At 46.5% G+C, this 11,468-nt stretch overlaps 1 protein-coding gene across 1 annotated transcript in view; it reads left to right on the top strand.

Annotated features, from left to right (window-relative positions):
• The first annotated feature begins 71 nt into the window (after nucleotides 1-71).
• The window catches only part of LOC102388025 (arylsulfatase D-like), a 34,932-nt gene continuing 23,535 nt past the window's right edge, over nucleotides 72-11,468 (top strand). Inside the window, exons 1-5 of the mRNA XM_006027314.3 lie at nucleotides 72-130; nucleotides 994-1,134; nucleotides 2,048-2,169; nucleotides 3,337-3,459; nucleotides 9,501-9,924. Of these exons, the coding sequence (XP_006027376.1) occupies nucleotides 108-130; nucleotides 994-1,134; nucleotides 2,048-2,169; nucleotides 3,337-3,459; nucleotides 9,501-9,924 (833 nt within the window). The 5' untranslated portion in view covers nucleotides 72-107. The remainder of the gene's footprint in view (nucleotides 131-993; nucleotides 1,135-2,047; nucleotides 2,170-3,336; nucleotides 3,460-9,500; nucleotides 9,925-11,468) is intronic.

Raw genomic sequence — 11,468 nt, 5'->3', positions numbered from 1 at the left:
CTGCTGAAGGAAGAGTGAATAGCCTGAAGAGAGATGATCCTATCTGCTTGCTTTTTTGGAATGTTGATGTAGCCAGCTATATTGATTGCTACTTTGCAGAAGAAATCATGAAACACCCAAAGCAGCAATGGTAAGAGAAGAAATGTATCAATGATCCTTTCAAAGTTTTGTACATAAACCAATATAAAATGGTCTTGTATTAATCCATCAGGATTTTAACAGTATTTAATATGAGATTTAGTTTAAGAATCATGTTTGCAGTGCATGAGGGCTATGAACATATATAAGTTATGTTGTGGCAAATACCTGTGTTAAGAAAATATTGCTTGTTTGCTCTTTCAACACCAAAGTGAAATTCTTTCCTCTCCAGATGGCCCGGTAGCAAAGATATGCATTAAAAAATTCTTAAGGCTAGAGATGGGGAAGAGCTCCCCTGGGTCAAGGAACAACAGTAGATAATTTTGTCATTGCTACAGCCTCAAGTTTGCAGTTGCTGGTAATGACTGGTTTCCTCTTCTGTGTACAAGGAAAGGCTGATGATTTGGGTGATAATGGATTCAGCCGGCAAGTTCTCCATCCCAGAATATTTTTGCCTCCAAATCTGTGTTGTGGGTTATGGACTGCAGAAATTTGTACCAGGAGATGCAAAAGTCCATTTCCGAGGTCATTGAATGAATTCTTTTAAATCTACAGGATGTATGCTAATTCAGGGCAGCCTGTTCCAAGATTTCTGCATAAAGAACTTCACATAAAGGTCATTTTCGCTCAGTTTATGGATCCTATGAAACTCAAGAACTTTTCTGTATATTCTTGAGCACCACCTGGTGGCACTTATCTCGTAGAGATTTACATATGTACAGATATCACTCATATGTATATACTAAGAGTATGGAAAAGGTTTACTGTTAACTGAAATTATTGAGGAGCCACCTCAATAGTTGAAATCAAAAGTGTATAATTGTATTGAATATTATTTTTAATCTTGAATTTCAGGAGAAGTCTAGCCATTTTGCTAATTTTGTGCCTGTTTTTGAAGACTTGTGTACCAAACGCTTCCAAACCCAATATTTTACTTATAATGGCCGATGATCTTGGTATTGGAGATGTAGGCTGCTATGGCAATGATACACTAAGGTAAGGATTCTAAAAGGCAGGTTCAGAGGATGTCCTTTTTGGGGGGACGTGGAGTAAAAGAGCAGAAGATTCCCCTCAAATGACCCTAGAATTTCACCTGTATGTATTGTGCACATTTATTTCACCTCACTCTGTGAAAACGTCAAAGAAGAAAAAAAGAGTAGGCCTTCTTGAACAGCCACCCTATCCACATATGAAAAATAACCAGCAATCCTTCATGTTTTTCTTATAACTGTTCTGATGATAGCACAATGTTTTTCAACCTAAAATAGACAGGAAATCTGTTCCAGTATTATTCAGCAGTAAAATATGTGCTGTTAATTATTGTCAGGGAAATGCTGTGGTTACTTATGTAACTGTTCATAAGTTTAGCTGATTACTTTACCTACATATTCTTCTGTTCAGTTGACATATAGAATACTCCACAGTAGATTTTGCATTATACAAATGAAGTAATATTATAATGTTGTACTTTGTGAGGAACTTTTGGGGGGGCTCTGTAATATGGAGGTGAATGGATAATTTATCTATATGATATCAGTATATTTATAGTTTGTGTGTCTGTCATTCCAAGATTGTATCGGAAACTGGGATTTGTTCCCAAATGACAGTTCCAAGAAACAGCTATTTATATGTTATTATATGTGAGTGGCATGATTATTCCATGTCCATGATATATTTATCCTAAGATGTCCTTTGCTGTCTTTGCATAGACAGATTTTAGTAATCTGGAAGGTGACATTTTATAATGAAGATCATAAATAATTTAAATTGCTAGGATGGGAAAGAGATTTTTTTCCTCATTATATTCAATATTACATGCATTTAAACCTTCTGCTTCCTAACTTTGGCATCTGACAGAGAGGACATGTTAGATTACATGGGATACATAGAGGTTCTCTTTTCTCTTTAGGACCCCTAATATTGATCATCTGGCAAAGGAAGGAGTAAGACTGACTCAGCACATTGCTGCAGCTCCAGTTTGTACCCCAAGCAGAGCAGCTTTCCTGACTGGCAGATACCCCATCAGATCAGGTTGGGCCTCTCTCCAATGGTTCACTAATACCACGACTTGCCATTAAAATTCCCTTAAGTAAGAAAAACTGTAATTATAAAAATGCAACATTACTAAAAACAGTGGCCTCCTTTTCTAGCACCATGTAGCTACTTCAGAGGTCTTTGCAAAGCATGCATCAAACTGTATTAGTTTGTGTTTAGAAATGGTTTTGTGTCCTGTTAGTCACAGGATAAAGGAAAGAAAATGTTGTTTGGAAGCCCCTAGTCAACTTAGCTATGCCAAAAGCTCTTCACTTGCAGCCGGTCAAAAATTGTCATAAAGCTCTTAAGAACTGGGGCTAAGCAAGCAGGAGCAAACTAACTGCTGCTGTATTGACAGATTGATCTACATGGAAAAAAAATCAACATTAAATAGGATTAATTCACATGTATGTGTTAACCATAAATAGGTGAAGATGGGCACATAAAGGAAGGAATTGTTCAGTAGGATATGTCTAGGGGCCTGGACAAATGTACACTTGAAGCAATTTCCAAAGGGAAGAGGGGAGCTGATGTTGGAAGCAAGCAGCAGCTGTCATACTGTAACTGTCACATGCACCAGCTTATGGCAGTTCAAGGGAAGTGCATTGCTATAATTCTGACAAGGGATGAAGCAGGGTTAAAACTGGAGGGATTTTTCAGGAATTCCTAACTTGTACATCATAATAGCAGCTGCTTCCCCTTCCCTTTCGAAGCTGCTTCGAGTGTATGTTTCTCCATACCCCAGGGTTATAAGCAATAAGGTAAGCAAATACAACTGTAAACTTTATATAAAGACAAGATTTTTCACAGTGAAATCAGTTAGATTTTGAATAGGCTTTCAATAATAGTAGCGCAAAACTCTACAACCAGTCCCCTAGTTGCTTATAACTAGACAAAGATTCCAGGTCACATCCTGATCTGATATTAATCAGTCTAGCATCACTAAAATGAATAGAAATATACTGGTTTACACCAACTAGCAGAAGTCAGTTCAGGTCATGTAAGGTTCATAGATGGCTTTGCAGGTCTGTTACATTTTGAAGTTTATGCTTTTTGACAGTATGTTATTGAAATTTGGTTTTAAGGGGAATGTGACCTTGCGTTGATCTGAAAGGAATACGAGAAAATGAAATAGTCATGCATTATTATTGTATTAAACTTCAGGCATGGGTTCCAGCATCAAGCAACGCATTGTTTTTTGGAATGGTGCCTCAGGAGGCCTTCCTCCCAATGAAACAACTTTTGCCAGAATACTGCAGCGGCAAGGTTATACCACAGCACTTATAGGTATGATGCATCAAATCTACTCTTTTTCCATCCCTGTCCATTGGCATGGCAACACTCTGGTAACTGGGAGTTTTTTCATGTTTAGGATCAGTTAGAATTGCAATCTCTACAACACTTTAAGCAGTCTAACATTTAAAAATCCAGTCCATTATAGAAAAAAAAAATGTAAGTCCATGTTTGATAAGCCCAAGAGGAATGTGTGTGGATATACATGCTATTTAGTAGCCACAAAATAGAAATCACTCCAAAGAAATCGATCTAGTATATTCTCAGCACATAAAAAGAGAAACTGGAATGTATTTATGCATGCCAGCTGGTAGCCAGACTTTATTGATGGCCTTAGCCATCATAGCTGAGTCACTGAGTGGCTGGTGGCTGCTTCTGCAGCCTCCTTATTACTGGGCATGTCTACACATGCATTTGATCCAGGAGCAGTTTATTTTTGAATAAACTACCCAAAAATAAATGCTCCCAGGCAGACATCTACATGTGCAGGGAGGCAGGTACAGATTTGTTGCTAACAACAGCAAACTGCTACTGCATCATAAGGCCCTGCAATGGGCCCCAGCCACCACTAGGGGGAGCTGGAGGCCAGAGGTCATCTTTAAAACGCAGCCCTGTTCCCTAGCCAGCTACTTTTCTGGCTGGGAGCAGCATGAACAGCATAGAGACAGCAGGCAGCAGCTCTCTTACCACAGCCTCTGCCTCCCCGCGCCATGGCTGCTCCAGCCTCTGACCCTGGCAGCAACACCCAGTGCCCCAGGCTCCTGCTGGCCACCATGCTGGCCCTGCTAGCCCACTGCCATGACTGCTGTCTGGCCCACAGCAGTCTAGGCCCTGCCGACTCCCCCACATGCAGCATCTGCCTTGGCCCACCCAGCCACCTTGAATGACAAACAGTGGACGGAGGCATTCTGCATGACCCAGCCCACCTTCCAAGACCTCCCGGAGCTACTCCACCTGCACATGGAGTGGCAGGACACCACCATGAGGCAACCTGTCCCCATGGACACCCTGCTGGCCATCACCCCACTCAAGCTGGCCATGCCCACCAGCCTCCAATACGTCAGCCACTTCTTTGGATTGGACAAGACCACCACTGGGGAGGTGGTCCTGGAGGTGTGAGCCACCCTCCAGGATGTTCTCGGGCACATGGTGCTCTGCGTGCACAACCCCCTGGCAATGGTGGTGGAGTTCCATGCTCTGGGCTTCCCCCACTGCATTGGGGCCCTTGACGGGACCCACATACCTGTCACCTGCCCATGCCATGGTGACTGCCCCACTACAGCCAGCAGGGCTTCCACTCTGTCATGCTTCAGGCCATCACTGACCACCTTGTGGTACCTTCACAAATGTGAGAGCTGGCTAAGCAGGCAGTGCCCAGGATGCCCACTAGGGCTGTGTGAATCTTCAGTCCCTGATTGGATTCAGTGGAGATTTGGCCTGATTCAGTTGCTGAATCTCTGAATCTGAATTGAATCAGGAGTCCCTTTAATCTCTCTGAATTGAACCAGAACCCTCTAATCTATTCAGAGAATTCGGAAAGATTCAATGATTTGGACATAGACACAGCTTTAAATGTTTTTTCTACATACCTCAAGGTACCAAGTGGCTCGTGAATGCTGAGATGCTGGGGTAGATGGAGCATCCCACAGGAGCACGGGGGGCTCCCCAGCGTGCTCGGCAGCAGACCTAGAAGTGAACCAGAAGCACTTCCAGTCCACTTCTGGGTTCACTGGGGAGCACGCAGGGGGCCCCCTGCATCCTCCCAGCTCAGTGACTGGTACCTCCTGGATCTGGGGGGGCACCCACGGTCCATCCGTGGGTGATTACTGTCCCAGGGAGCATGGGGGGGGGGGGGGGGGGGGGAATCAGCGGCAGACCCAGAACTACTTCCAGTCCACTTCCAGGTTTGCCACCAAGCATGCAGGCCCCCCGCCCCACCACTCCTGTGAGATGCTCCATCCGCCCCAGCATTGCAGCATTCATGAGCCGTGCATATGCCTTGCTGCAACTAATGGCCCAGGTATGGCTTGTGTGTGTGTTTCTATTACCAAGGAATTTCTGCCATGTGTGGATGTCATACTTAGAGGACTAAATCCTATTTCACATGCCTAAGAAGCACTGATGCACCCTTGTAATGGAAGTTTTTGGCACTTACAGTCTGAGATTCAGGCTATTGACAGCCATTCAGTGGGTGTGTCTACACAAGCATTTACTATGCAGTAAGCAGTTTTTACACCAGCATCTACATGAGCAGGAATTACAATGCAGTAACAAGCAGTAAGGCTGTGTGTGGATTGACTTCAGATGAAAGTTAGTCCCAAATATGTCCACACATATAGCGCCACTGTGCACTAAGGCATCTATATGTGCCTTACTGTGCAGTAACTACCTGCATCATGCAGGTAGCAAATTTACACCGAAGTTAGCATAAGTCTCCATAGTTACTGCACAGTATAGGTGCACACATGTAGATATGTGCCCATATGGCACAGGAATTTTCACTTACTGCACAGTAACCTAAGTTAAAACTACAGTGGAATCTGATCTGTGATCCCTGACTGAAGCAGCAGTCAACTGAACAGGACTCCCAGTTGCAGGAGTACATAGTTTCATAGTTGGTGGGTTGGAAGGGACCTGAGCAGATCATCAAGTCTGACCCCCTGCCATGGCAGGAAAGAGTCAAATGACCCTGGCATGGTGTTCATCTAGCCTCCTCTTAAAGACCCCCAGGGTAGGAGCCAGCATCACTGCTCTTGGAAGTTGGTTCCAGATCCTAGCCGCCCTGACAGTGCAGTAGCGCCTCCTGATATCTAGCCTAAATCTACCCTCTGCCAGCTTGTGACCATTATTTTTAGTCACTCCTGGTAGTGCTCAGGGGAACAAGGACTCCTCCAATGCCTGCTGGTCCCCCCTGACCAGTTTGTAAACGGCCACTAGATCCTCCCTCATCCTTCTCTTCTGGAGGCTGAACAGGTTCAGGTCCCTTAGCCTCTCCTTGTAGGGCCTGCCCTGCTGACTCCTAATCATGCGGGTGGCCCTCCTTTGGACCCTCTCCATGTGGACCCTCTCGCACTTCAGGAGGGTCCACATCCCTCCTGAAGTGCGGCACCCAGAACTGAATGCAGTACTCCAGCTGCAGCCTGACCAGTGTTGCGTAGAGGGGGAGGATCACCTCCTTGGACATGCTTGAGATGCATCTGTGGATGCATGACAAGGTACGGTTGGCCTTCCTGACCGCTTCCCCACACTGTCGGCCCATGTTCATTTTGGCATCAATAATGACTCCAAGATCCTTTTCTGCCTCTGCACTGATGAGAAGGGAGTTCCCCAGCCTGTAGGTATGCTGCTGGTTCTTCCTCCCCAGGTGTAGTACCTTGCACTTGTCAGTGTTAAACCCCATCCTGTTCTCATCCGCCCACCCCTGTAACTTGTCTAGGTCCAATTGCAGCCTATTCCTCCCTTCTAGCGTGCCTACTTCCCCCACATCTTAGTGTCGTCTGCAAATTTGAAAAGGGTGCTTTTTACCCCTTCATCCAAGTCGCTCATGAAGGTGCTGAACAGTGCGGGCCTGAGGACTGAGCCCTGGGGGAGCCCACTGTCCACATCCCTCCAGGTTGAAAATGACCCATCCACCTCCACTCTCTGGGTGCAGCCCTCCAGCCAACTAGTGACCCTTTTGACTGTGTAGGTGTTGATGCCACAGTCCCCTAGTTTTTTTAATGAGAATGGGGTGAGAGACAGTGTCGAAGGCCTTCCTAAAGTCCAGAAAGACTATGTCCACTGCTACCCATGCATCTAAGGATTTTGTGACCTGGTCATAGAAGGCCACCAGGTTGGTCTGACGGGACCTGCCTCTAATGAACCCGTGTTGGTGCCCCTAAATATAAACTCCCTTGCTGGCCCCTCGCAGACATGTGCCAGGATAACTCTCTCAAAAAGCTTACCCAGGACCGAGGTAAGACTGACTGGCCTATAGTTTCCTGGGTCCTCCTTCCTCCCTTTTTTGGAAATTGGGAACCACATTGGCCCTTTTCCAGTCCTCTGGCACCATGCCAGAGCACCATGATTGCTCGTAAAGCCATGCCAAGGGTCCCGCTATGACCTCTGCTAATTCCCTCAGTACTCTGGGGTGGAGATCATCAGGACCTGCTGATTTAAATACGTCCAGTCCCTCCAGAAGTTCCCTGACTAGGTCCTCATTGACCCTAGGCCTGGGTGAACCTCCCCTGGGACCTACAGGGGTCCCGGTGGTGGGGGTGACCCAGTCCCTGCTCAGAAAAATGGAGGCAAAGTAATTGTTAAATAGTTTAGCTTTGCTGTCTGGTGCAACGACCAGATTTCCTAGCATGTCCTGCAGAGGCCCCACGTTACCTGGTACCTTCTTTTTACCTGCTATGCATTTAAAAAAAGGACTTCTTGTTGTCCTTGATCTGGGTAGCTAGTCCCAGTTCCATCTCCACCTCAGCCTTCCTGACCACCCCCCTACAGCCCTGAGCAACCAAGGTATAGTCCTCTGTGGTGATGACCTCCCGCTTCCATTGGGTGTAGGCCTCCTTTTTAGCTAGGAGACGTTCCCGTATGCTTTTGATGAGCCATGGGGACTTTTGCGCCCTCTTGCCCACTTTGATCCGCATTGGGATTACCTCACTTTGGGCTTGGAGGATCGTCTTCTTAAGGAACAACCACTCTTCCTGGACACCCGATTCCCCTCCCCTCCGGGACCTCAGTGCCTCCCTGACTATTCTCCTTACCTCATTGAAATCTGCCCTCTTGAAGTCCAGGGCTGCTGCCTTGCTGCAGGCCTTTGCCACCTTGTGCTAGATGGTGAATTCCAGCAGGCGATGATCAATGTCGCCCAGGTGGTCGAACACCCACAGACCCCTCACCAGGTCATCGCCCATGGCCAGGACCAAATCCAACAAGGTGTCTCCCCTGGTGGGGCTGCGCACCTCCTGGGTTAGATGGAGGTCCTGTATCTCAGCTAGGAACCTATGTGAGTGGTCAGACCTGGCTGACTGCTCTTCCCAGCAGATGTCTGGAAAGTTCAGGTCACCCATGATGACCACGTCCTTTGACCTAACTACCTCTGTGAGTGGACTTAAGAATTTCCGGTCTAGCTCTTCCCTTTGGTTGGGTGGTCTGTAGTAGACCCCCACCATTAAGTCCCTTTCCCCTTGACTTCCTTGTATTATAACCCAGAACACTTCAGTGTGCCCCTCCTCTGACCCAGTGCCACTCATTGAGGATGTGTATTTCTCCTTGACACTATGGACTCCATGAACTTCTATGGCTGGAAGCTTTGATAAGCTGACCAGTGTCTCCAGTTGCAGGAGCATGTCCTTTTCTGCCTAAGGGGGAAATAAAATCCAAACTGTGTTTAAGTGCCACTTAGGTACTTCTTATATCACAAAGTTCCTTCCTTAAAGTGAATAATTACTTTGGTATTTGAACTCAGTCACAAAGTTGCTCTCCTAATTTTGGGCTTTTGCCCCAATGAAATTCTGTTAATCAAGTTGAGAAAGAGAAGAATTAATGTTCTGTTTATTGTATTCCTCCCCAGGGCCATCCCTGGGGGGGAATGAATTGGGGCAAGTGCCCTGGGCCCTGCACTTTGGGGGAGCCCCACGGAGCTGGGTGGAGTGGCTGCAGTGACTTCATGCTGATGCTGGCTTCATGTCCAGCCACTTAGCATGCCCCCACTTCCCCACCGCCACCAAATCCACCACCAAATCTGGCGTGTCCAGCCACTCAGCACCCTCACCCCCCTCACTGCCAAATCCACCATCGGCTTCCTTGCGTCCAGGGGCAGGGCCCCACAAAGGCTGATTTGCCACAGGCCCCACACCCTGCTCAGGTCATCTCTGTTGCTCCCCTATGACTTTTACCTGAGAGTCTATGCCAACTATATACAAGAAAGTCTTCTTGGTTGAGCCACTACATTATACTTTAATGTAGTGGCCAAATTGTTAACAATAGGAGCAAAAGTACCTACAGTTAATGAAACAGGTTTTAAAGTCTTTGATTTGTATTTTCAGGCAAGTGGCATCTGGGTGTGAACTGTGAATCCCGCAATGATCACTGCCACCATCCTCTAAACCATGGCTTCAGTTATTTTTATGGAATGCCTTTTAGCCTTGTGAATGAATGTCATGGAAGAGAAAATCCTGAGCTAAGCCAGTCTTTGCAAGCTACCTATTGGTTTCACACTGAGATAATTGCCCTTGCTGTGCTTACACTTTTGATTGGAAAACTTATCAACTTATTCTCAGTGAAATGGAAGACTATTTCATGTTTTGCCACGTGTGGTTTCCTGTTTTTCATCTCCTGGTTCTCCAGCTATGGATTCACAAAGTACTGGAATTGTATCCTGATGAGAAACCATGACATTACTGAACAACCAATGAAGCTGGAGAAAACCACTTTCAACCTACTTAAAGAGGCAGTTTCGTTTATTGAACGGTAAACAACAAAAAACACGTTACCTTTCAAAGTACTTTACTTATTTTGTTACCATTCGACCAGGCAGCTGGCATGCTGTGATAAATGCCTATTATTCTGGCCAGTATTGTTTAATGGCTTTCTGAGATTCCTTGTCTGTCAGTATCCCTGTGCTGTTCCTTGTCTTATGCTTAGTTCATAAGCTCCTTAGGGAAGGGAATATAATTTTGTTCTGTTGGTATACCAGCTACACTCCATCTTGGTCCATGAATGGCTCTCTAAAACATTAGGCACACACTACAAAAATATTAGTCTGATGGACAATCTGCATGTTGAGATAACTGAAGAAAATATTTTATAGGCTAAAGAGTTTTTCAAAAGTAATACTGCCTTTTTGGTCTGCATTTTTTAGAACAGGGGCAGTCAATTATATGGTCCCACAGGACACACAGGCAGTTCTGGGGAGCTGCTGTGGGACGGTCAGCAACCTCCCCCCCTCCCCACCACAGTAGCTCAGAGCTTGCATGCCCAGCTCTTCCTCCCTGCCACTGCTAACAGCACACAGCCTCAACCTGAGCCTTCCCCATGCCTGCTCTGGACTGCCTGCCCACACTGAACAGTGGCAGTGGCCAGGCAAAAGCTGCTGCTTCGCATGGGGAAAGAGCAGCCCCTCTCCCTCACTACTGCCAGGCCCTTCTTTATGCAGCTGCCTGGAGACCATGCCCAGGCTACTGTGAAACTCCTCTCCACCGCTGTCACTGCTGCCTCCGGGCCATCCAGTGGAGCAGCAGTGGCAGTGCAAAGGAGCTACAGGGCAGCCTGGGTGTGGGCTCCAGGAGGCTGCAGCAAGAAGGTCCTGGCAGCAGAAGAAGGGAGAGGTCACTTTTCCCAAGCTGAGCAGCAGCATCTGCCCAGCTGCTGCCACTGCTGCCTCTTCTCAGCATCGGTGGGTAGTCTGGAGCAGGTGTGAGGTGGCCAGGGGTCAGGGCCACATGCACAGGTTCTGCCTGGTCCAGGGCTTTTCTGATCCACCAGGCCAAGTCTGGAGCAGGCATAGGTCAGGCCAGGGTCAAGGCTGTTCACACAGGTCCCTGCCAGTATCATGGGGCTAGGACCAGCAATGGTGGCATCCACTGCTACCTAAAAAGGCAATCCAGCTGCAGACCCACCCTGACCCACCTGCCAAAAGCATTGTCCCCCCACAGGTTCAGAGTAATGTTAGTAAATTCCACTAGACTATAGATTAGGAGCTGGGGTGGTATGGGTGCTAAAGCACATTGTTGATAGCCTAGAGATTGAAAGTTTAAGGCCATAGCAAAAGTATTTACAGCATGGCCTGTCATAATCCATCAAATTCTGTTAAATACCTTGTCACAAGGACACAGGAAAAGAGCCTAAATTCTTTGTTTTCATTTGCATGTATCTGAGCCTAGCTGAGAGCCTAGCTGAGATTTTACTTCTACTACTGACATGACTGTTTGCAGTAAATGGGACAATTCTATTCTCTGTGTAACATTTTAATGTGTCCCATACCCAGACAGAAAACTTTTGACTTTCATTTCTTT

The sequence above is a fragment of the Alligator sinensis genome, unplaced genomic scaffold (genome assembly GCF_000455745.1).
Source record: "Alligator sinensis unplaced genomic scaffold, ASM45574v1 scaffold395_1, whole genome shotgun sequence".
Taxonomy (NCBI): domain Eukaryota; kingdom Metazoa; phylum Chordata; order Crocodylia; family Alligatoridae; genus Alligator; species Alligator sinensis.
This window is presented reverse-complemented; position numbering and strand designations above follow the sequence as displayed.